The sequence below is a fragment of the Nerophis ophidion genome, linkage group LG28, assembly GCF_033978795.1.
Source record: "Nerophis ophidion isolate RoL-2023_Sa linkage group LG28, RoL_Noph_v1.0, whole genome shotgun sequence".
Taxonomy (NCBI): domain Eukaryota; kingdom Metazoa; phylum Chordata; class Actinopteri; order Syngnathiformes; family Syngnathidae; genus Nerophis; species Nerophis ophidion.
Genome location: NC_084638.1, coordinates 6,419,978 through 6,447,849, shown reverse-complemented (window position 1 = coordinate 6,447,849; position 27,872 = coordinate 6,419,978). Strand labels below are relative to the sequence as shown.

Genomic DNA, 27,872 nt, shown 5'->3' with positions numbered 1-27,872 from the left:
CCTGTTCCACAATAAAGGACCTGTTCCACAATAAAAGACCTGTTCCACAGTAAAAGGCCTGTTCCACAATAAAAGACCTGTTCCACAGTAAAAGACCTGTTCTACAATAAAAGACCTGTTCCATAATAAAAGACCTGTTCTACAATAAAAGACCTGTTCCACAATAAAAGACTTGTTCCACAGTAAAAGACCTGTTCTACAATAAAAGACCTGTTCAACAATAAAAGACCTGTTCCACAGTAAAATACCTGTTCCACAGTAAAAGACCTGTTCCACAGTAAAAGACCTGTTCCACAATAAAAGACCTGTTAAACAGTAAAAGACCTGTTACACAATAAAAGACCTGTTCCACAGTAAAAGACCTGTTCCACGGTAAAAGACCTGTTCCACAATAGAAAGACCTGATCCACAGTAAAAGACCTGTTCCACAGTAAAAGACCTGTTCCACGGTAAAAGACCTGTTCCACAATAGAAAGACCTGTTCCACAGTAAAAGACCTGTTCCACAGTAAAGGACCTGTTCCAGAGTAAAAGACCTGTTCCACAATAGAAAGACCTGTTCCACAGTAAAAGACCTGTTCCACAGTAAAGGACCTGTTCCACAGTAAAAGATCTGTTATACAATAAAAGACCTGTTCCACGGTAAAAGACCTGTTCCACAATAGAAAGACCTGTTCCACAGTAAAAGACCTGTTCCACAGTAAAAGACCTGTTCCACAGTAAAATACCTGTTCTACAATAAAAGACCTGTTCCACAATAAAAGACCTGTTCCACAGTAAAAGGCCTGTTCCACAATAAAAGACCTGTTCCACAGTAAAAGACCTGTTCCACAGTAAAAGACCTGTTCCACAATAAAAGACCTGTTCCACAGTAAAAGACCTGTTCCACAGTAAAAGACCTGTTCCACAATAAAAGACCTGTTCCACAGTAAAAGACCTGTTCCACAGTAAAGGACCTGTTCCAGAGTAAAAGACCTGTTCCACAGTAAAAGACCTGTTCCACAGTAAAAGACCTGTTCTACAATAAAAGACCTGTTCCACAATAAAAGACCTGTTCTACAATAAAAGACCTGTTCAACAATAAAAGACCTGTTCCACAATAAAAGACATGTTCCACAGTAAAAAGCCTGTTCCACAATAAAAGGCCTGTTCCACAGTAAAAGATCTGTTCTACAATAAAATACCTGTTCCACAATAAAGGACCTGTTCCACAATAAAAGACCTGTTCCACAGTAAAAGGCCTGTTCCACAATAAAAGACCTGTTCCACAGTAAAAGACCTGTTCTACAATAAAAGACCTGTTCCACAGTAAAAGACCTGTTCCACAATAAAAGACCTGTTCCACAGTAAAAGACCTGTTCCACAGTAAAAGACCTGTTCTACAATAAAAGACCTGTTCAACAATAAAAGACCTGTTCCACAGTAAAATACCTGTTCCACAGTAAAAGACCTGTTCCACAGTAAAAGACCTGTTCCACAATAAAAGACCTGTTAAACAGTAAAAGACCTGTTCCACAATAAAAGACCTGTTCCACAGTAAAAGACCTGTTCCACGGTAAAAGACCTGTTCCACAATAGAAAGACCTGTTCCACAGTAAAAGACCTGTTCCACAGTAAAAGACCTGTTCCACGGTAAAAGACCTGTTCCACAATAGAAAGACCTGTTCCACAGTAAAAGACCTGTTCCACAGTAAAAGACCTGTTCCACAATAAAAGACCTGTTCCACAATAGAAAGACCTGTTCCACAGTAAAAGACCTGTTCCACAATAAAAGACCTGTTCCATAATAAAAGACCTGTTCTACAATAAAAGACCTGGTTCCAAAATAAAGGCCCGGGATCAGTTTTCTCAGTATTCATCTTTATTTGAACAAGAAAGTAGTAATCCAGAACAAGAATAACAAAAGCAGGACTGAGGTGTCTAAGAAGTATTCCCTCTGCCGGTTCCTCCTCTTGATCGACCAAAGGTTCCTGGAAAGGTGAGCAGAGGATTTAGAGCAAGTCCCACAATACTGACCCACAGTAGGCCTAGGTAATCATTAAAAACAAGGTTGTGTTTAACAAGTGTATATGCAAAAAATAAAAGTCTGAACATGAAATATCTTGTCTTTGCAGTTTACTCAATTGAATATAAGTTGAAGAGGATTTGTTGTATTCTTTTTTTATTTACCATTTACACAACGTCACTGCTTTTGTACTTTGTATTTACTGTATACGTGTGTGTATATGTATATACATTATATACATATACACATAAATACATATATCTACATACATATATACACATACACAAATATATACATATATACACACATACATATATATATATATATATATATATACACATTCACATATACAAATATGCATGTATATATATACACATATAACATATATACACATATATATTCATATACATATAAATACATATACATATATACACACACACACATATGTGTGCATATATATATATATATATATATATATATATATTTCAAACACATATATATATATATACTGTGTGTTTATATGTATACATACACACATATATATATGTATACTGTGTATGTATGTATATATATATATATATACACACACATATACACACACATATATATATATATGTATACTGTGATGAGGTGGTGACTTGTCCAGGGTGTACCTTGCATACTGCGACCCCAAAAGGGACAAGCGGTAGAAATGGATGGCTATATATATATATATATATATATATATATATATATATATATATATATATATATATATATATATATATATATATATATATATATATATATATATATATATATATATGTGTGTGTGTGAGTATACATACCTATATATATACACACACACACACACATATATATATTTATATATATGTATACATACATATATATTTACACAATATATATATATATATATACATATATATATATTTATATACATGTATACATACATATATACACATATATATATACAGTATATACACACACATTTATATATACACACACAAACATATATACATACACACATATATATTCGCGCACACATTTATATATATTTATAAATATATATATATATATTAAATGTATACACACACACGCGCGTACACACACACACACACACCTTTATTTTTTAGCTTTTTTATTTAAAAGAATATCAAAATGGCCTCTGCATGTTTTGACCTTGACTCCTGGCAGGACAAGTTTGCACAGCAGTCTTCTAATAAAATCTGTAGGAACACAACTGCTACTGGACTGAGGAGCTGACCACATCAAGTAGTAAACACGTGTGTGTAGTTAAATAAATATCTTGCTGACAAAACAACGTCACACAACGTCCACTTTGTGATTAGTGGGACAGGAAGTGCTAATCTGTCCTACGCTGTCCATCACCCTCCCCTGCCTGCATGCCACTGAGCAAGGATGGTGGACTCCTGACCTAAGTCGTCTTCTTACCTCTGCGACTTATCAACACTCTGCCTCCCCTGGACCCCCTGCCGGGCAGCACAGCCCGCCTCTGGGTCAGACCACTGCTGTCTGCAACACAGCAAGGCAGCACTCAGACGGACATCAGCACGTTTCTGACACTTTGAACCCTGCGGCTTAAAAGACGGTGCGGCTCATTTGTGGATTTTTCTCCGATAACAGTCCTAATAAAAATAGTAAATAAAAACATGAGTTTGTTCCCTGCAGGCGACCTTCTACTTTTATGTGTGGTGTTCATAAATGCATGTTTAATAAACCAAACATTGCATGAAGCAAACCAATTGTAATGTTTAAAGAACTAAAAAGGTGACATTTCTATGTCTAAGCTACACTTGCTGAAGATAAAAACTTCCATCTGTAATTATTGCCATTAGTTTTGAGTCAACTACAATCCAAATGGGATGAATCATGATTACTGTAAATATAAAACAATACCTTTTGCCTTTTGGATGATTTATGGATCTTTCTTCACTGAAGTGTGTTCAACTAACAGTTTTCACTAAACACGATCACAGACACTGAAAAGGTGTGTTAGTGTTTGTGCTATGGCGCCATCTTTTGGACGAGTCCACTCACTGAACGTCGACTATTTATTTTGGCTTGGTGTTTTGAACCGGAAGTACAAGGACCGTTACGTCCATAGCGTTCTACTCCTACGAATTCTTCATTCGTCACTTTAAGCAACAATAGTACGTTTTACAATACAACTAAAACAATTCTTACTTACTAAACCATAGGAGTGTTTTCATCAAATTTGTACGTGCTATCGTAATGTAACGTTGTTAGCATTAGCTAATATGCTAGAACAGGTTTACGAGTGTCTGTGTTAGTATTATTAACTTACAATGGCATTATTTTTGTATTGTTTCACTTTCATAAATTTCCCAAAACGTCAGCGTGGAGTTATTGAGTCTATTTAGCTGATTGGAGAACTAGCTTGCGCAGCTAGTGGGTCCATGACCATGACTTCTGTATGCAAATAAACTATTATAGATAAAGATTGTGTGAATAAGTCACAAGATATATAGCTGTGGCTTATAATTCGGTGCGACTAATATATGGAACATATTATTTTTCATCTAAAATGTAGTGTTTGTGGCTTATATACCAATTTGCTCTATAGTGTAGAAAATATGGTAGTTATACAAAAAGCCCAGCTTGTTGCTGTACATGTACTGTAAATGTATAATGTACTTATATTATTCACATGTGAATAATGCTGTATAGACTGTATTTATATTATTCACATGTGAATAAAGCTGTATAATAGACTGTATTTATGTTATTCACATGTGAATAATGCTGTATAAAAGACTATTTATGTTATTCACATGTGAATAATGCTGTATAATAGACTGTATTTATATTATTCACATGTGAATAATGTTGTATAGTAGACTGTATTTATATTATTCACATGTGAATAATGCTGTATAATAGACTGTATTTGTTATTCACATGTGAATAATGCTGTATAATAGACTGTATTTGTTATTCACATGTGAATAATGCTGTATAATAGACTGTATTTATGTTATTCACATGTGAATAATGCTGTATAATAGACTGTATTTATGTTATTCACATGTGAATAATGCTGTATAAAAGACTGTATTTATGTTATTCACATGTGAATAATGCTGTATAATAGACTGTATTTATATTATTCACATGTGAATAATGTTGTATAGTAGACTGTATTTATATTATTCACATGTGGATAATGCTGTATAATAGACTGTATTTATGTTATTCACATGTGAATAATGCTGTATAATAGACTGTATTTGTTATTCACATGTGAATAATGCTGTATAATAGACTGTATTTATGTTATTCACATGTGAATAATGCTGTATAATAGACTGTATTTATGTTATTCACATGTGAATAATGCTGCATAATAGACTGTATTTATATTATTCACATGTGAATAATGCTGTATAATAGACTATTTATATTATTCACATGTGAATAATGCTGCATAATAGACTGTATTTATATTATTCACATGTGAATAATGCTGTATAATAGACTATTTATATTATTCACATGTGAATAATGCTGTATAATAGACTGTATTTATATTATTCACATGTGAATAATGCTGTATAATAGACTGTATTTATGTTATTCACATAAGAATAATGCTGTATAATAGACTATTTATGTTTTTCACATAGACTGTATTTATATTATTCACATGTGAATAATGCTGTATAATAGACTGTATTTATATTATTCACATATGAATAATGCTGTATAATAGACGGTATTTATATTATTCACATGTGAATAATGCTGTATAATAGACGGTATTTATGTTATTCACATGTGAATAATGCTGTATACTAGACTGTATTTATATTATTCACATGTGAATAATGCTGTATAAAAGACTGTATTTATATTATTCACATGTAAAGAATATTTAAGTGTTTATTGTGTGCGAGCTGTGGTGCTGATTTTCCCCCAGGGATCAATAAAGTACATTCTATTCTATTGTTGTTCAGTAAAAAAAACCCAATGCTAACTTACCAGGGTCATGACTGGTGGACGGAAGCGATGTGTCTTCAGTCTGCTGTCCAGCTGACTCCAGGTCAGCAGCGTCCAGAGACGCCTCAGTGGACCTGCACAAGACCCACACTTGACATTCTCCCATTCACATTCAAACATCTGAACAAAGTCTCCCACCCGTCTCCATCCGGCTCCATGAACACCTCGTCCACGTCGTCGCCAGGTGCGGGCATCGCTGGCGAGGCGGTCACCATGGGAACAGACTGGGAGGCCATGTTGTCCACCATGTCTGATGGCAGAGACTCTGTGAAGACGGTCACTGAGGGAGAGAAGACAAAAAGCAGGTCAGTCTGGCCGCAGAAGAAGGATGTTCCTGGTGTGTCTCACCTGGTGCAGCCACCTGCAAAGGTGTGGTGGGGACACTTCTTCCTCCTCCATCCTCGTCGTGAGCGGCCAGAAACAATGGTGACTCATACATGCCCAGACCTAAACCCAACAGGAGGTTAGCCGCTTTTAGTCCCAAACAAACCTGAGGGATTCATGCTCTGAAAATTCATAACAATACCAACTTTTTGGTACTTTTGTGCATGAAAATAAATATTGTTTTGTTGTATCAGTTGTAAGGTGACCATGAATAAAATGAATGATTATTGTTTATGATTATGTAAAGTGTGTGTGTGTGTGTGTGTGTGTGTGTTACCTCCTTGAGAGGCCAGCTGTCCCAGGTCGGAGTGTGACGCCGATGCCTGGGGGAGCAGATCCTCTGGGGGTCCGAACCTAAACCTGGTGGAGAGACCTGCTACCTGTGGAGAACTGATGTGACAAACAAGAGAAGTCAGCAGCTGAAACTTTTACAAAGATGCTGACAGTGTTGGATGGTCAGTTTGAGCATGTTTCAGAAGTCAAACAACATCCTGGTATCACTCTTACAGTATAGGACACATTTAGGGTAAACAATGAATAAACTATTACTTAATCATCCTATTATTTCAGCACAATCTGATGTTGGCTACTAGTCTAGTATCCTCTTTACCAAGACATTTAAGGAGCACATGTAAACGCAAAACCTTGTCCTTGGTTTTCAGAAAGCTGACTTTGTCTCTGGATCTTCTCGCTCATCCAGGTTGTTTTCTGAGAGCATTCAGCCTGTTTGCTTTGTCTCAGAAGACACTTGGCCTCTTCATCACTGAAGATTGTTTACGACTTAACTAGACTGGTCAGATCTTAGTCTAGATCTGACAGGTCTAAGTCTGTGAGCAAGAACTGATGAAGCCTCCTTGGAGGAAACGTCTTCTAAGACAAAGCCAACAGTCCGGTTGTGATGATTAAATGCTGACTTTGTTCAAGATAAGTTCTGCCAAAGGACAGTTTGTTGAAGAGAAATCCTTCTAAAGTGATTTGTTTTAGTAAAAGAGAAAACATGAACTTTGTTACAAACACCCAAATATAACAGGTGGGAATCTTTATACACATAACGATTCCATTAAGATTCTTGGGGTGAAGATTGGATACAGAATCCATTCAACACGATTCTTGTAGTACACTATTTGGTATATAAATCCTAATAAAACCATATAAGCTTATTTTGGCTGCTGACATACAACTTTGAAAGCCCAAAACATATATTTAAACATATATTGGCCTAAAAACGTTTAGTTTTTTTCCCAATTGTATTTACAAAAATCACAGAATGTTAAGCAATCTGAGAAAAGAAAAAAAGAGTTATTTCAACTCCGACCTCAGCTTTACAAAACTTAAGATAGAAATGTATCAAGCAATTAAGACCACATACAAATACATTACAAAACAAAGAAAAACTCAACATAACAGCAAAAGTATCAATAATAATATCAATAATAGCTGTTTAATATGTTTAACTAAAAAAAAAGTATTTAAATTTTTAAAAATCAATTTCCAAAAATGATGAAAGGATTTAAATGGAAATTGAATTTAAAGTAGATTTTTTCGAGCAGCCAATATACCGTATTCTTCGGAGTATAAGTCGCTTCAGAGAATAAGTCGCACCTGCCGAAAATGCATAACAAAAAAGGGAAAAAACATTTATAAAGCGCACTGGAGCATAAGTTGCTCCGCAGTATAAGTCGCACCTGCCGAAAATGTATAATAAAAAAGGGAAAAAAACATATATAAGTCGCACTGGAGTACAAGCTGCTCCGTAGCATAAGTCGCACCTGCCGAAAATGCATAATAAAAAGGGGAAAAAACATATAAGCCGCACTGGAGTATAAGTCGCCCCCGCAGTATAAGTCGCACCTGCCGAAAATGCATAACAAAAAAGGGAAAAAACATATATAAGTCGCACTGGAGCATAAGTTGCTCCATAGTATAAGTCGCACCTGCCGAAAACGCATAATAAAAAAGGGAAAAAAACACATATAAGTCGCACTGGAGCACAAGTCGTTCCGCAGTATAAGTCGCACCTGCCGTAAATACACAATAGAAAAGGGAAAAAACATATATAAGCCGCACTGGAGTATAAGTCGCTCCACAGCATAAGTCGCACCTGCCGAAAATGCATAATAAAAAAGGGAAAAAACACATAAGTCAGACTGGAGAATAAGTTGCTCCGTAGTATAAGTCGCGCCTGCCGAAAATGCATAATAAAAAAGGGAAAAAAACATATATAAGTCGCACTGGAGTATAAGTCGCTCCGTAGTATAAGCCGCACCTGCCGAAAATGCATAATAAAAAAGGGAAAAAACATATAAGTCGCACTGGAGCATAAGTCGCGCCTGCCGAAAATGCATAATAAAAAAGGCAAAAAACATATATAAGTCGCACTGGAGTATAAGTCGCTCCGTAGTATAAGCCGCACCTGCCGAAAATGCATAATAAAAAAGGGAAAAAACATATATAAGTCGCACTGGAGCATAAGTCGCTCCGTAGTATAAGACGTACCTGCCGAAAAATAATCATAATAAAAAAGGGAAAAAACACATAAGTCGCACTGGAGTATAAGTCGTACCTGCCGAAAACGCATAATAAAAAAGGGAAAAACCTATATAAGTCGCACTGGAGTATAAGTTGCTCCGCAGCATAAGTCGCACCCGCCGAAAATGCATAATAAAAAAGGGAAACAACACATATAAGACGCACCGGAGTATAAGTCGCACCTGCCGAAAATACATAATAAAAAAGGGAAAAAACACATATAAGTCACACTGGAGAATAAGTTGCTCCGTAGTATAAGTCGCACCTGCCGAAAATGCACAATAAAAAAGGGAAAAAACATATATAAGTCGCACTGGAGTATAAGTCGTTCCGTAGTATAAGTCGCACCGGCTGAAAATGCACAATAAAGAAGGAAAAAACATATATAAGTCGCACTGGAGTATAAGTTGCTCCGCAGTTTAAGTCGCACCTGCCGAAAATGCATAATAAAAAAGGGAAAAAACACATATAAGCTGCACTGGAGCATAAGTCGCTCCGTAATATAAGTCGCACCTGCCGGAAATGCATAATAAAAAAGGGAAAAAACATATGAGGCGCACTGGAGTATAAGTTGCTCCGCAGCATAAGTCGCACCCGCCGAAAATGCATAATAAAAAAGGGAAAAAACACATATAAGACACACTGGAGTTTAAGTCGCACCTGCCGAAAATGCATAATAAAAAAGGGAAAAAACACATATAAGTCGCACTGGAGTATAAGTTGCTCCGCAGTTTAAGTTGCACCTGCCGAAAATGCATAGTAAAAAAGGGAAAAAACACATATAAGTCGCACTGGAGCATAAGTCGCTCCGCAGTATAAGTCGCACCAGCCGAAAATGCATAATAAAAAAGGGAAAAAAACACATAAGTCTCACTGGAGTATAAGTCGCACCTGCCGAAAATGCACAATAAAGAAGGAAAAAAACATATATAATTTGCACTGGAGTACAAGTCGCATTTTTGGGGGAAATGTATTTGATAAAAGCCAACAGCAAGAATAGACATTTGAAAGGCAATTTGAGATAAATACAGAATAGTGAAGAACAGGCTGAATAAGTGTAGGTTATATGAGGCATAAATAAGCAACTGCTATGTTAAGCTAACATATTATGGTAAGAGTCATTCAAATAACTAGAACATATAGAACATGCTATACCTTTACCAAACTATCTCTCACTCCTAATCCATAAATCCCATCAAATCTTATACGTCTAGTCTCTTACGTCAATGAGATAAATAATATTATTTGATATTTTACGGTAATGTGTTAATAATTTCACACATAAGTCGCTGCTGAGTATAAGTCACACCTCCGGCCAAACTATGAAAAAAACTGCGACTTATAGTCCGAAAAATACGGTAATTATGCTATTTCTATTATTGCTCCTCTAAAGCAAAATGATCAGTGATTGTGAGTGAGGTTGTCTTACTGAATAGCTTCTGCAAAACCATCAGTGCGATGTGGGACCACCAGGGTGGGAGTACTGGGAACCATTCTGTCGTCCTCGTCAAAGAAATGTTGCTGTAAACACAAGAAAACAGCACAAGTTTTTCAACAAGCTCTTTTCTCTCATCAGGACAAGGAAAGAGCTGAAGAGTGACAAGGCGTCACTACACCACGCATGTGCCAAGTCTACCTCACTTCCTGGACTTGCTTACCACCGAGCCTGTGTGACGTCATGTTCTGTGACATGAAGACATGTCTTTGTCGACAGAAAGAGGTGGGATTTAATCAACTTTGCTTCTTCCTACTCCTTTTCGGACAGGATGTAAAGAGAAAGGATGTGATGTACAAACCTTGTTTCCATATGAGTTGGGAAATTGTGTTAGATGTAAATATAAACAGAATACAATGATTTGATTCAGTTGAATCCACTACAAAGACAACATATTTGATGTTCAAACTCATAAAAAAAGGTTTTTGCAAATAATAATTAACTTAGAATTTCATGGCTGCAACACGTGCCAAAGTAGTTGGGAAAGGGCATGTTCACCACTGTGTTACATCACCTTTTCTTTTAACAACACTCAATAAACGTTTGGGAACTGAGGAAACTAATTGTTGAAGCTTTGAAAGTGGAATTCTTTCCCATTCTTGTTTTATGTAGAGCTTCAGTCCTTCAACAGTCCGGGGTCTCCGCTGTCGTATTTTATGCTTCATAATGCTTCACACATTTTCCATGGGAGACAGGTCTGGACTGCAGGCGGGCCAGGAAAGTACCTGCACTCTTTTACTACGAAGCCACGCTGTTGTAAAACATGCTGAATGTGGCTCTTCTGTCTCCCTGTAATGTTTGATCCTGTTCTGTCTCCCTGTAATGTTTGATCCTGTTCTGTCTCCCTGTAATGTTTGATCCTGTTCTGTCTCCCTGTAATGTTTGATCCTGTTCTGTCTCCCTGCAATGTTTGATCCTGTTCTGTCTCCCTGCAATGTTTGATCCCGTTCAGTCTCCCTGTAATGTTTGATCCTATTCTGTCTCCCTGTAATGTTTGATCCCGTTCTGTCTCCCTGTAATGTTTGTATGATCTTGAATGGGATTGTGCTGAATTTTAAAATTTCCCCTCAGGGATTAATAAAGTATTTCTGATTGTGATTCAGGTTTTTGTATGGATGTATAAAGTTTGTAAATAAATATTGTCATCTGAAGTAATGTGGCACTATTTGATATGACATTGTTGTTCTAACAAAGATGCAGTAAGTGTGGCAGCCTGCACAAACACAACTGTCACAGTGTTGTAGACTTAATGGTGTAGTCATGGTGAAGTCATGGTGAAGTCATGGTGAAGTCATGGTGTAGTCATGGTGAAGTCATGGTGAAGTCATGGTGAAGTCATGGTGAAGTCATGGTGAAGTCATGGTGTAGTCATGGTGTAGTCATGGTGTAGTCATGGTTAAGTCATGGTGAAGTCATGGTGAAGTCATGGTGTAGTCATGGTGAAGTCATGGTGTAGTCATGGTGTAGTCATGGTGAAGTCATGGTGTAGTCATGGTGAAGTCATGGTGAAGTCATGGTGTAGTCATGGTGTAGTCATGGTGCAGTCATGGTGCAGTCATGGTGCAGTCATGGTGCAGTCATGGTGCAGTCATGGTGTAGTCATGGTGTAGTCATGGTGAAGTCATGGTGAAGTCATGGTGTAGTCATGGTGAAGTCATGGTGAAGTCATGGTGAAGTCATGGTGAAGTCATGGTGAAGTCATGGTGTAGTCATGGTGTAGTCATGGTGTAGTCATGGTTAAGTCATGGTGAAGTCATGGTGAAGTCATGGTGTAGTCATGGTGAAGTCATGGTGTAGTCATGGTGTAGTCATGGTGAAGTCATGGTGTAGTCATGGTGAAGTCATGGTGAAGTCATGGTGTAGTCATGGTGTAGTCATGGTGCAGTCATGGTGCAGTCATGGTGCAGTCATGGTGCAGTCATGGTGCAGTCATGGTGTAGTCATGGTGTAGTCATGGTGAAGTCATGGTGTAGTCATGGTGTAGTCATGGTGCAGCCATGGTGCAGCCATGGTGCAGCCATGGTGCAGCCATGGTGCAGTCATGGTGCAGTCATGGTGCAGTCATGGTGTAGTCATGGTGCAGTCATGGTGCAGTCATGGTGCAGTCATGGTGAAGTCATGGTGTAGTCATGGTGTAGTCATGGTGTAGTCATGGTGTAGTCATGGTGAAGTCATGGTGAAGTCATGGTGTAGTCATGGTGAAGTCATGGTGCAGTCATGGTGCAGTCATGGTGCAGTCATGGTGCAGTCATGGTGCAGTCATGGTGCAGTCATGGTGTAGTCATGGTGTAGTCATGGTGTAGTCATGGTGAAGTCATGGTGAAGTCATGGTGTAGTCATGGTGTAGTCATGGTGTAGTCATGGTGGAGTCATGGTGCAGTCATGGTGCAGCCATGGTGCAGCCATGGTGCAGCCATGGTGTAGTCATGGTGCAGTCATGGTGCAGTCATGGTGCAGTCATGGTGCAGTCATGGTGTAGTCATGGTGCAGTCATGGTGTAATCATGGTGTAGTCATGGTGCAGTCATGGTGCAGTCATGGTGTAGTCATGGTGTAGTCATGGTGTAGTCATGGTGTAGTCATGGTGCAGTCATGGTGCAGTCATGGTGTAGTCATGGTGTAGTCATGGTGCAGTCATGGTGCAGTCATGGTGTAGTCATGGTGTAGTCATGGTGTAGTCACCAGCATTCACATGTCCACTTGCTGTTTTGTCATCTTCATTATCGCTATGAAGCCACACAAAGTAAGACGTGCACACAATGACTTCCTGTTCAGTGTAAACTAGGATTGATGTCAGTATTTACCTTGCTACTAACACACTAACTACACTTGCTACTAACACAGTAACTACACTTGCTACTACCACAGTAACTACACTTGCTACTAACACAGTAACTACACTTGCTACTAACACAGTAACTACACTTGCTACTAACACAGTAACTACACTTGCTACTAACACAGTAACTACACTTGCTACTAACACAGTAGCTACACTTGCTACCAACACAGTAACTACACTTGCTACCAACACAGTAACTACACTTGCTACTAACACAGTAACTACACTTGCTACTAACACAGTAACTACACTTGCTACTAACACAGTAACTACACTTGCTACTAACACAGTAACTACACTTGCTACTAACACAGTAACTACACTTGCTACTAACACAGTAACTACACTTGCTACTAACACAGTACTGACCTTGGTACTAACACAGTAACTACACTTGCTACTAACACAGTACTGACCTTGGTACTAACACAGTAACTACACTTGCTACTAACACAGTAACTACACTTGCTACTAACACAGTAACTACACTTGCTACTAACACAGTAACTACACTTGCTACCAACACAGTAACTACACTTGCTACTAACACAGTAACTACACTTGCCACTAACACAGTAACTACACTTGCTACTAACACAGTAACTACACTTGCTACTAACACAGTAACTACACTTGCTACTAACACAGTAACTACACTTGCTACTAACACAGTAACTACACTTGCTACTAACACAGTAACTACACTTGCTACTAACACAGTAACTACACTTGCTACTAACACAGTAACTACACTTGCTACTAACACAGTAACTACACTTGCTACTAACACAGTACTGACTTTGGTACTAACACAGTAACTACACTTGCTACTAACACAGTACTGACCTTGGTACTAACACAGTAACTACACTTGCTACTAACACAGTAACTACACTTGCTACTAACACAGTAACTACACTTGCTACTACCACAGTAACTACACTTGCTACTACCACAGTAACTACACTTGCTACTAACACAGTAACTACACTTGCTACTAACACAGTAACTACACTTGCTACCAACACAGTAACTACACTTGCTACCAACACAGTAACTACACTTGCTACTAACACAGTAACTACACTTGCTACTAACACAGTAACTACACTTGCTACTAACACAGTAACTACACTTGCTACTAACACAGTAACTACACTTGCTACTAACACAGTAACTACACTTGCTACTAACACAGTAACTACACTTGCTACTAACACAGTAACTACACTTGCTACTAACACACTAACTACACTTGCTACTAACACAGTAACTACACTTGCTACTAACACAGTAACTACACTTGCTACTAACACAGTAACTACACTTGCTACTAACACACTAACTACACTTGCTACTAACACAGTAACTACACTTGCTACTAACACAGTAACTACACTTGCTACTAACACACTAACTACACTTGCTACTAACACAGTAACTACACTTGCTACTAACACAGTAACTACACTTGCTACTAACACAGTAACTACACTTGCTACTAACACAGTAACTACACTTGCTACTAACACAGTAACTACACTTGCTACTAACACAGTAACTACACTTGCTACTAACACAGTAACTACACTTGCTACTAACACAGTAACTACACTTGCTACTAACACAGTAACTACACTTGCTACTAACACAGTAACTACACTTGCTACTAACACAGTAACTACACTTGCTACTAACACAGTAACTACACTTGCTACTAACACACTAACTACACTTGCTACTAACACAGTAACTACACTTGCTACTAACACAGTAACTACACTTGCTACTAACACAGTAACTACACTTGCTACTAACACACTAACTACACTTGCTACTAACACAGTAACTACACTTGCTACTAACACAGTAACTACACTTGCTACTAACACACTAACTACACTTGCTACTAACACAGTAACTACACTTGCTACCAACACAGTAACTACACTTGCTACCAACACAGTAACTACACTTGCTACTAACACAGTAACTACACTTGCTACCAACACAGTAACTACACTTGCTACCAACACAGTAACTACACTTGCTACTAACACAGTAACTACACTTGCTACTAACACAGTAACTACACTTGCTACTAACACAGTAACTACACTTGCCACTAACACAGTAACTACACTTGCTACTAACACAGTAACTACACTTGCTACTAACACAGTAACTACACTTGCTACTAACACAGTAACTACACTTGCTACCAACACAGTAACTACACTTGCTACTAACACAGTAACTACACTTGCTACTAACACAGTAACTACACTTGCTACTAACACAGTAACTACACTTGCCACTAACACAGTAACTACACTTGCCACTAACACAGTAACTACACTTGCTAATAACACAGTAACTACACTTGCTACTAACACAGTAACTACACTTGCTACTAACACAGTAACTACACTTGCTACTAACACAGTAACTACACTTGCTACTAACACAGTAACTACACTTGCTACTAACACAGTAACTACACTTGCTACTAACACAGTAACTACACTTGCTACTAACACACTAACTACACTTGCTACTAACACAGTAACTACACTTGCTACTAACACAGTAACTACACTTGCTACTAACACAGTAACTACACTTGCTACTAACACACTAACTACACTTGCTACTAACACAGTAACTACACTTGCTACTAACACAGTAACTACACTTGCTACTAACACACTAACTACACTTGCTACTAACACAGTAACTACACTTGCTACCAACACAGTAACTACACTTGCTACCAACACAGTAACTACACTTGCTACTAACACAGTAACTACACTTGCTACCAACACAGTAACTACACTTGCTACCAACACAGTAACTACACTTGCTACTAACACAGTAACTACACTTGCTACTAACACAGTAACTACACTTGCTACTAACACAGTAACTACACTTGCCACTAACACAGTAACTACACTTGCTACTAACACAGTAACTACACTTGCTACTAACACAGTAACTACACTTGCTACTAACACAGTAACTACACTTGCTACCAACACAGTAACTACACTTGCTACTAATACAGTAACTACACTTGCTACTAACACAGTAACTACACTTGCTACTAACACAGTAACTACACTTGCCACTAACACAGTAACTACACTTGCCACTAACACAGTAACTACACTTGCTAATAACACAGTAACTACACTTGCTACTAACACAGTAACTACACTTGCTACTAACACAGTAACTACACTTGCTACTAACACAGTAACTACACTTGCTACTAACACAGTAACTACACTTGCTACTAACACAATAACTACACTTGCTACTAACACAGTAACTACACTTGACAACCATCAATTAGACTGTTTGTTGCTAATGTACTTTGATTTAATGTACTTTGTTTTCATTGTATTCAATACAGTGACTGCAGAAGCTGTCAGATAAAAGTAGAAAATAAATCTGCAGATATGTAGACAAAGGATGCCGTAGACCTGGTTCTCTCCCATTCTTATATCACTCTGCCAAAACTCAAATGTGCTACTTTAAGTTGAATCAAGCCTGGCAGTAATCTGCAAAGATGAAACAGTACTACAATATAAAGACACAATGTGAGGTAAGACTTAAATTGCATCAAGCCTGGCTGTAATCTGCAAAGGTGACACAGTACCACAATATAAAGACACAACGTGAGGTAAGACTTACCATAGTCCCGATACCAGGTGTCAGTTGTGGTCCACGGCCCACTGATGGTCGTCTGAGCTGAGAGGACTGTCTCTGGGTGACAGAACAAGGAAGGCTTGAGAGTGTTTACACAACAAATGTTGTTGTGTTTTTTGTTCAATCCCAGATAGACTGCGACTTAAAGTTTAATCCTGGTTTTGTAGATAAACTGAGACCACGTCTAAACTCATTGTGTTTTCCTCAGAATTTTCAACAAACTTGAAGTGTTTTTTTCCAGTGATTTGTAGGTTTTCAAAATGTGCTTGTTCTATTTTTGGCCAAAGTAAACAACCTGGAGTTGTCTTTATTTGGAAGTTATCATGCCATGATTTTACCATTCCGGCCCACTAGGGAATGGATTGTCCTCCATGCAGCCTCTGAGCTAAAATGAGTTTGACATTCCTGCTTTAGAGCACAGCTGCAACTTCCAGCTGCAGAAAATACTTCTTCTCAGGTTTCGACATGTTTACATTTTCTCACTATTTTAATACACTTTATCATGGCAAAGGACTCCTTTGGAGTCCTTTGCCATGGGCCAAAGACCCCATTGAAACTGCTGTGTTTTATTATTAAGCACCTACTCGCTATAATTTGACCCCCTTAACATGCTTCAAAACTCACCAAATTTGACACACACGTCGGTATAGCAAACCTTCCCAACATATTAAGCAACCAATCCCCCAAAATGAAAATTGCGCTCTAGCGCCCCCTAGGAAAAAAATTACAGACAAAACTGCATGTAACTTCTGTTAGGAATGTCATAGCGACATGAAACAAAAACTCCTATGTAGGTCTGACTTACACCCAATTTTCTTCTTTCAGCAAAAATCTACAGGAAGTTGGCAAAAACCCCTTCAAAATAAAATTTCCGCAAAAAATGCCATTTTTGCCTCTTTGCGCTGTAATTTGACCCCTTTAAAATGCTTCAAAAGTCACCAAACTTGGCGCACACATAAGGACTGGCGAATATTGCAATCTAATGAAAAAAACAAACTCCAAAACTCAAAATTGCGCTCCAGCGCAATTTTTGAATAAAACACAGCAAAAACTGCTCCTAGGAAGAAAACACAAACAAAATTGCTTGTAACTTCCGGTAGGAATGCCGGAAAGACATGAAACAAAAACTTCTATGTAGGTCTCACTTAGACCTACATTTAGATGATTGACATCCTTCGGCAAAAATCAACAGGAAGTTAAAAATTACCCCTTCAAAATAAAAGTTTTGCAAACACCCGTCACCTTTTTTCAAACGTTATCTCCTCTGAGCTCGTTTGTCGATTCGGCTTCAAACTCGCACAGGAGAGAGATTGAACCTTTTTGATTAAAACTATCCAACACAATTTTAATTACTGCTCCGGTTTTGATTTTACGCACCTTCAAAGAACCCCTGTGCAAAGTTTCCTAAAAAATGTCATTTTTGCCTCTTTGAGATGTAATTTAACCCCTTTAAAATGCTTTAAAGTGCAAGTTAAAGCTCCACTATACAAAGCAAAAGCCATTTATCAACAACATCCAGAAATGCCGAGCTGTAATTTGACCCTCTTACCATGCTTTAAAACTCACCAAATTTTACACACACATCAGGACTGGCGAAAATTGCCATCTAATAAAAAACCAAACCCTAAAAATCTAAATTGCGCTCTAGCGCCCCCTAGGAAAAAACCCAGACAAAACTGCATGTAACTTCTGTTAGGAATGTCGTAGAGACATGAAATAAAAACCTCTATGTTGGTCTGACTTAGATCAGGGCTTGAGTAGCGGCGACAGCCAAAGGCGGACCCGACCAACGCTGCTTGCAGCTTTAATGTTGACATTGTTTTCCATGCTTGTGTTGATTCTAATGAGAGGAAGTTACATTTTGAAATCCATGTTTTGACTGGATGATTACCTGCATGTGGGGGGGTCCCAGCTCAGAGGCGGGGGGCTGGATGTAGAGGCGCGGGGGCAGCGGGTGTGACGGCCGTCGGGGTTGGGGGAGTCGCAGGGTGAGCAAGGCGGCGGGCGAGGGGGCGGAAGGGGCGGAGGTGGGGGGCAGGTGTGCGGGCTCTCTATGGGCTTCTGACTCCGTGTTGCTGCCGGCTTCACCTGGAGGGGGGAGAAGGTCAGAGGTGGAGGAGGAGACACATACCCAGGATGACAGGGGAGTGGATGATGCTCACAGCTGTGTGACACTTCAGAGGCAGCCTGGGAGTCACTTTCCTCAGCAATGGCAGGAACCAGTGGCTCCTCCCCTTCCTCCTCCTCAGCATCCCCCTCCTCCTCATTGCTCTCTTCTCCTTCCTTCATGGCCAGGTTACTGCCATAATCCTCCTCTTCATCCTCCTCCACCTTGTACTACAAAGCAAAGTAGTCCTTCAAGAACAATAGCTGCTGGTCAAAAGTCTACGTACACCTGTAAAGAACATGATGCTGTCTGGAGTTTCCAATCATTCTTATTTTGTTGTGATGTAGTGATTGGAGCACATACTTGTTGCTCACAAAAGACATTCATGAAAATTGCTTCTTTTATGTATTTATTATGGCTCTACTGAAAATGTGAGCAATCATACAGCAATGTTAATATTTGCTTACATGTCCCTTGGCAAGTTTACCTGCAATAAGGTGCTTCTGCTTACATTTTTCACCACAAAAAATTGCTGCAGTTCAGCTAAATGTGTTGCTTTTCTGACATGGACTTGTTTCTTCAGCATTGGCTAAAGACCAAAGAACCTTCCTCCAGAACAAACGTACCGCCAGAGGACTGGATCAGGCCCACGAACAGATTTGATCAAGCCCACAGGATGAGTTTGCTAAGTATAAAAATGAGCCGAAATTTTTAAATGAAAGAAACTGCTGTTGTAAATGTGTCCACTAGATGTCGCAATAGCAATTCTTTGAATCTTTGTAGCTTATACAACAGGGGTCGGGAACTTTTTTGGCTGAGAGAGCCATGAAAGCCAAATATTTTAAAATGTATTTCAGTGAGAGCCATATAATATTTTTTTCAACAGTGAATACAACTAAATGCGTGCATTTCTAAGTAAGACCAACATTTTTAGAGTATATTAAGTCTCTCGTTATTTTTAATAACATTGTTATTTTGAAGCAGAACCAATAATAAATGAAATACTTCTTGAACAGGTGCGGTAGAAAACAGATGGATTAAAATGCATGAGAATGTTTTATATTTTGAATGTTATTAACACTTTGATTACCAGCGGAATTATTCATTACTTATCCTGTTAAGTAATGTCAGCTAAGATTTTTTACAACATATGTAAAAAAAACAAAAAAACACGTTTGTACACAAATCGAGGGAATTTAGCAAACTACATAAAATAGCATCCTGTAATTTGATTTTTGATATATTTTTTTATCTTAATAGATTGGAAATCAACACCAATGAGTTGATGGATGAACATTATCACATAAATTATTCAGAATATACAAATAACGACAAATAAAGATAGAATATTACTAAAGGCAACATGTAAGTGTAAAAATAACCAACACTTTCAGAATGTGCTTTACAAGTGTATATGTCCACTATTGAGCAGGAGTGTACTAATAAGCAGGAGTGTACTAATTAGCAAGAGTGTACTAATTAGCAGGAGTCTACTAATGAGCAGGAGTGTACTAATGAGCAGGAGTGTACTAATGAGCAGGAGTGTACTAATAAGCAGGAGTGTACTAATGAGCAGGAGTGTACTAATTAGCAGGAGTCTACTAATGGGCAGGAGTGTACTAATGGGCAGGAGTGTACTAATGAGCAGGAGTGTACTAATTAGCAGGAGTGTACTAATTAGCAGGAGTGTACTAATTATCAGGAGTGTACTAATGAGCAGGAGTGTACTAATTAGCAGGAATGTACTAATTAGCAGGAGTGTACTAATTAGCAGGAGTGTACTAATGAGCAGGAGTGTACTAATTAGCAGGAGTGTACTAATTAGCAGGAGTGTACTAATTAGCAGGAGTGTACTAATGAGCAGGAGTGTACTAATGAGCAGGAGTGTACTAATTAGCAGGAGTGTACTAATTAGCAGGAGTGTACTATTGAGCAGGAGTGTACTAATGAACAGGAGTGTACTAATGAGCAGCAGTGTACTAATAAGCAGGAGTGTACTAATTATCAGGAGTGTACTAATGAGCAGGAGTGTACTAATTAGCAGGAGTGTACTAATAAGCAGGAGTGTACTAATGAGCAGCAGTGTACTAATGAGCAGGAGTGTACTAATGAGCAGCAGTGTACTAATAAGCAGGAGTGTACTAATGAGCAGGAGTGTACTAATGAGCAGCAGTGTACTAATGAGCAGCAGTGTACTAATGAGCAGGAGTGTACTAATGAGCAGGAGTGTACTAATTAGCAGGAGTGTACTAATTAGCAGGAGTGTACTAATAAGCAGGAGTGTACTAATGAGCAGCAGTGTACTAATGAGCAGGAGTGTACTAATGAGCAGGAGTGTACTAATGAGCAGGAGTGTACTAATAAGCAGGAGTGTACTAATGAGCAGGAGTGTACTAATTAGCAGGAGTGTACTAATGAGCAGGAGTGTACTAATGAGCAGGAGTGTACTAATGAGCAGGAGTGTACTAATTAGCAGGAGTGTACTAATGAGCAGGAGTGTACTAATGAGCAGGAGTGTACTAATGAGCAGGAGTGTACTAATTAGCAGGAGTGTACTAATGAGCAGGAGTGTACTAATGAGCAGGAGTGTACTAATTAGCAGGAGTGTACTAATTAGCAGGAGTGTACTAATGAGCAGGAGTGTACTAATGAGCAGGAGTGTACTAATGAGCAGGAGTGTACTAATGAGCAGGAGTGTACTAATTAGCAGGAGTGTACTAATGAGCAGGAGTGTACTAATAAGCAGGAGTGTACTAATTAGCAGGAGTGTACTAATTAGCAGGAGTGTACTAATGAGCAGGAGTGTACTAATGAGCAGGAGTGTACTAATGAGCAGTGTCGGCACCTCTTCCTCCTCCTCCTGGTCTTCAGCAGGGTGCTCCACTTGTCCTCGGCTCTCCCGGCTCTCGCTGTCTGTGTCGATGACGATGACCTCACGGGTCAAAGTGGACTCCTGGGGGGAGGTCTGGTCTGAGGGCACCGACTGGGACATGCCTTCGTCCTCCATGTCCTCCTCTTCAGGGATGGCGGGGAAAGTATCTTCTGGGAGCTCCTGGACAAACAAGCAGCTGGTTATTTCCTGTCATGCTTGCAGCGTGACGAAGGTCAGGCTGTGGGAGGAACTTTCTGAAGGCTCAGAGGGATCCTGAGGTCCACAGACATGTTGCAGCATCAAAAATACCAGCTGTTTCTTAAAGGGGAACTGCACTTTTTTATCATTTTGCCTATCATTTACAATCAATATGAGAGACAAGAACACACCTCTTTTTTTTTAGGATTTTAAAGATGATAAAAAGCACATTTAAGATGTGGTTTGATGACTTTGATTGATTGATTGATACTTTTATTAGTAGATTGCACAGTACAGTACATATTCCCTACAATTGACCACTAAATGCTAACAACACCCCAATAAGTTTTTCAACTTGTTTAAGTCGGGGTCCACCTTCATCAATTCAGCATTGAAGCCTTCAAAACCCACCATCAACCTTTTATACACACTGCAATTATATATATATACATACATATATATACATATATATATGTATGTATATATATATCAATGTTTATTTATATAGCCCTACATCACAAGTGTCTCAAAGGGCTGCACAAGCCACAAGGACATCCGCGCTACAGAGCCCACATAAGGGCAAAGAAAAACTCCCCCCAGTGGGACGTCAGTGACAATGACTATGAGAAACCTTGGAGAGGAGCGCATATGTGGGCAACCCCACCCCCTGGGGGAGACCGAAAGCAATGGATGTCGAGGGGGTCTAACATAATATTGTGAAAGTCCAGTCCATAGTGGATCTAACATAACAGTGAGAGTCCAGTCCATAGTGGATCTAACATAATAGTGAGAGTCCAGTCCATAGTGGATCTAACATAACAGTGAGAGTCCAGTCCATAGTGGATCTAACATAATAGTGAGAGTCCAGTCCATAGTGGATCTAACATAACAGTGAGAGTCCAGTCCATAGTGGATCTAACATAATAGTGAGAGTCCAGTCCATAGTGGATCTAACATAATAGTAAAAGTTTAGTCCATGGTGGATCTAACATAATAGTGTGAGAGTCCAGTCCATAGTGGATCTAACATAACAGTGAGAGTCCAGTCCATAGTGGATCTAACATAATAGTGAGAGTCCAGTCCATAGTGGATCTAACATAATAGTGAGAGTCCAGTCCATAGTGGATCTAACATAACAGTGAGAGTCCAGTCCATAGTGGATCTAACATAATAGTGAGAGTCCAGTCCATAGTGGATCTAACATAATAGTGAGAGTCCAGTCCATAGTGGATCTAACATAATAGTGAGAGTCCAGTCCATAGTGGATCTAACATAACAGTGAGAGTCCAGTCCATAGTGGATCTAACATAATAGTGAGAGTCCAGTCCATAGTGGATCTAACATAATAGTGAGAGTCCAGTCCATAGTGGATCTAACATAACAGTGAGAGTCCAGTCCATAGTGGATCTAACATAATAGTGAGAGTCCAGTCCATAGTGGATCTAACATAATAGTAAAAGTTTAGTCCATGGTGGATCCAACATAATAGTGTGAGAGTCCAGTCCATAGTGGATCTAACATAACAGTGAGAGTCCAGTCCATAGTGGATCTAACATAATAGTGAGAGTCCAGTCCATAGTGGATCTAACATAATAGTGAGAGTCCAGTCCATAGTGGATCTAACATAACAGTGAGAGTCCAGTCCATAGTGGATCTAACATAATAGTGAGAGTCCAGTCCATAGTGGATCTAACATAATAGTGAGAGTCCAGTCCATAGTGGATCTAACATAATAGTGAGAGTCCAGTCCATAGTGGATCTAACATAATATTGTGAGAGTCCAGTCCCCATAGTGGATCTAACATAATAGTGTGAGAGTCCAGTCCATAGCGGATCTAACATAACAGTGAGAGTCCAGTCCATAGTGGATCTAACATAATAGTGAGAGTCCAGTCCATAGTGGATCTAACATAATAGTGAGAGAGTCCAGTCCATAGTGGATCTAACATAACAGTGAGAGTCCAGTCCATAGTGGATCTAACATAACTGTGAGAGTGTATGTATATATATATATATATATATATATATATATATATATATATATATATATATATATATATATATATATATATATATATATATATATATATATATATATATATATATATATATATATATATATATATATATATATATATATATATATATATATATATATATATATATATATATATATATATATATATATATATATATATAGACTTAGACAAACTTTAATGATCCACAAGGGAAATAGTTCAACACAGTAGCTCAGTCACAATAATGGAAAGTGTAAGGATGGAAAGGACAATGCAGGTATAAATTGACTAAATATAGCAATATAAAATTATATATATATATATATATATATATATATATATATATATATATATATATATATATATATATATAATGTAGTAACAGACACCTTCATAACAATATGTAATATGTACAATATTTACCGTATGTCCATCATTTTAATCATCGCCAGGACTGATTTCTGTTTCAATAGCAGTGCACTTACTGTACAATTTCTGCTGTCATTGGGATGTTCATACAGTCTCATTTAGAAGAAGAATGACTTATCTTCACCAAGAAAAGTGGGGTGGAACCAAGCGTCTTTTTGTGTCGTTCTCACCAATTTCGGGTCTAACTTGGCTGTCAAAGTGTAGCAACTTGTTGGAGTACATGCACATCCTTCTACTATCCAGGTGAAAGGTATAATTGATCATCTACAACAGGGGTAGGGAACCTATGGCTCTGGAGCCAGATGTGGCTCTCAGATAAATCTTAGCTGACATTGCTTAACACAATAAGTCATGAATAGTTCCACTGGTAATCAGTGTTAAAAATAACGTTCAAAATATAGAAAAAAAATCTCATGCATTTTTATCCATCCATCCGTTTTATACCGCACCTGTTCAAGAAGTCAAGAATTGGTAAGAAGTATTTTATTCATTATTAGTTAGCTTCAGAATAAAAATGTTATTAAAAAGACGTGTTATACCCTAATGTTGGTTTTACATAAAAATGCAGACATTTAGTTGTATTCAGTGTTAAAAAATATGATATGGCTCTCACAGAAATACATTTTAAACTATTTGGCTTCCATGGCTCTCTCAGCCAAAAAGGTTCCCGACCCCTGATCTACAATAAAGTTTGATGAGCAAGGAAAGGAGGAAGTGGCTGATCAGTGGATCATGTCCACACTGACACACAAGCTCGTGATGTAAATACTTTGTCTGTGTTAGCACTTATAATAACATCACTAAAACTTGTTATTAGTCGAGTACTGTTGGTGCTTTTTGGGTAGTTATTCGGTTTTATTAGCGGAATAGAGGAGCTCCTATTGGATAGTTATTTGGTGTTATTAGCGGAATAGAGGAGCTCCCATTGGATAGTTATCTGATTTTATTGTTGGAATAGAGGAGCTCACATTGGATAGTTATTTGGTGTTATTAGCGGAATAGAGGAGCTCCCATTGGATAGTTATTTGGTTTTATTGTTGGAATAGAGGAGCTCCCATTGGATAGTTATTTGGTTTTATTGTTGGAATAGAGGAGCTCCCATTGGATAGTTATTTGGTTTTATTGTTGGAATAGAGGAGCTCACATTGGATAGTTATTTGGTGTTATTAGCGGAATAGAGGAGCTCCCATTGGATAGTTATTTGGTTTTATTGTTGGAATAGAGGAGCTCCCATTGGATAGTTATTTGGTTTTATTGTTGGAATAGAGGAGCTCACATTGGATAGTTATTTGGTGTGATTAGCGGAATAGGGGAGCTCCCATTGGATAGTTATTTGGTTTTATTGTCGGAATAGAGGAGCTCCCATTGGATAGTTATTTGGTTTTATTGTCGGAATAGAGGAACTTCCATTGGATAGTTATTTGGTTTTATTGTAGGAATAGAGGAGCTCACATTGGATAGTTATTTGGTTTTATTGTTGGAATAGAGGAGCTCACATTGGATAGTTATTTGGTTTTATTGTTGGAATAGAGGAGCTCCCATTGGATAGTTATTTGGTTTTATTGTTGGAATAGAGGAGCTCCCATTGGATAGTTATTTGGTTTTATTGTCGGAATAGAGGAGCTCCCATTGGATAGTTATTTGGTTTTATTGTTGGAATAGAGGAGCTCCCATTGGATAGTTATTTGGTTTTATTGTTGGAATAGAGGAGCTCCCATTGGATAGTTATTTGGTGTTATTAGCGGAATAGAGGAGCTCCCATTGGATAGTTATTTGGTTTTATTGTTGGAATAGAGGAGCTCCCATTGGATAGTTATTTGGTTTTATTGTTGGAATAGAGGAGCTCACATTGGATAGTTATTTGGTGTTATTAGCGGAATAGAGGAGCTCCCATTGGATAGTTATTTGGTTTTATTGTTGGAATAGAGGAGCTCACATTGGATAGTTATTTGGTTTTATTGTTGGAATAGAGGAGCTCTCATTGGATGGTTATTTGGTTTTATTGTTGGAATAGAGGAGCTCCCATTGGATAGTTATTTGGTTTTATTGTCGGAATAGAGGAGCTCACATTGGATAGTTATTTGGTTTTATTGTTGGAATAGAGGAGCTCTCATTGGATAGTTATTTGGTTTTATTGTTGGAATAGAGGAGCTCCCATTGGATAGTTATTTGGTTTTATTGTCGGAATAGAGGAGCTCACATTGGATAGTTATTTAGTTTTATTGTCGGAATAGAGGAGCTCCCATTGGGTAGTTATTTAGTTTTATTGTCGGAATAGAGGAGCTCACATTGGATAGTTATTTGGTGTTATTAGCGGAATAGAGGAGCTCCCATTGGATAGTTATTTGGTTTTATTGTTGGAATAGAGGAGCTCACATTGGATAGTTATTTGGTTTTATTGTTGGAATAGAGGAGCTCTCATTGGATAGTTATTTGGTTTTATTGTTGGAATAGAGGAGCTCCCATTGGATAGTTATTTGGTTTTATTGTCGGAATAGAGGAGCTCACATTGGATAGTTATTTGGTTTTATTGTTGGAATAGAGGAGCTCTCATTGGATAGTTATTTAGTTTTATTGTCAGAATAGAGGAGCTCCCATTGGATAGTTATTTAGTTTTATTGTCAGAATAGAGGAGCTCCCATTGGATAGTTATTTGGTTTTATTGTTGGAATAGAGGAGCTCCCATTGGATAGTTATTTAGTTTTATTGTCGGAATAGAGGAGCTCCCATTGGGTAGTTATTTAGTTTTATTGTCGGAATAGAGGAGCTCCCATTGGGTAGTTATTTGGTTTTATTAGCGGGATAGAGGAGCTCCCATTGGATAGTTATTTGGTTTTATTAGCGGGATAGAGGAGCTCCCATTGGATAGTTATTTGGTTTTATTGTTGGAATAGAGGAGCTCCCATTGGATGGTTATTTGGTTTTATTAGCGGGATAGAGGAGCTCCCATTGGACAGTTATTTGGTTTTATTAGCGGGATAGAGGAGCTCCCATTGGATAGTTATTTGGTTTTATTAGCGGGATAGAGGAGCTCCCATTGGATAGTTATTTGGTGTTATTAGCGGAATAGAGGAGCTCCCATTGGGTAGTTATTTAGTTTTATTGTCAGAATAGAGGAGCTCCCATTGGATAGTTATTTGGTTTTATTGTTGGAATAGAGGAGCTCCCATTGGATAGTTATTTGGTTTTATTGTTGGAATAGAGGAGCTCCCATTGGATAGTTATTTAGTTTTATTGTTG

At 38.2% G+C, this 27,872-nt stretch overlaps 1 protein-coding gene across 6 annotated transcripts in view; it reads right to left on the bottom strand.

Moving 5' to 3' along the window:
* Window positions 1-1,838: 1,838 nt before the first annotated feature.
* LOC133545613 (nucleoprotein TPR-like) overlaps window positions 1,839-27,872 on the bottom strand; it is a 135,367-nt gene continuing 109,333 nt past the window's right edge. For 5 of the 6 annotated variants that reach the window (XM_061891361.1, XM_061891363.1, XM_061891360.1 and 2 more), the window contains exons 46-56: window positions 21,961-22,167; window positions 19,171-19,345; window positions 18,900-19,096; window positions 16,994-17,065; window positions 10,385-10,476; window positions 6,704-6,816; window positions 6,391-6,489; window positions 6,181-6,322; window positions 6,025-6,116; window positions 3,457-3,537; window positions 1,839-1,969 (exon numbers count right to left, since the gene is read on the bottom strand). In XM_061891361.1, coding sequence (XP_061747345.1) covers window positions 1,920-1,969; window positions 3,457-3,537; window positions 6,025-6,116; window positions 6,181-6,322; window positions 6,391-6,489; window positions 6,704-6,816; window positions 10,385-10,476; window positions 16,994-17,065; window positions 18,900-19,096; window positions 19,171-19,345; window positions 21,961-22,167 — 1,320 coding nt within the window. In that variant the 3' untranslated portion in view covers window positions 1,839-1,919. The remainder of the gene's footprint in view (window positions 1,970-3,456; window positions 3,538-6,024; window positions 6,117-6,180; window positions 6,323-6,390; window positions 6,490-6,703; window positions 6,817-10,384; window positions 10,477-16,993; window positions 17,066-18,899; window positions 19,097-19,170; window positions 19,346-21,960; window positions 22,168-27,872) is intronic. The other variant, XM_061891364.1, reaches the window with a different exon arrangement.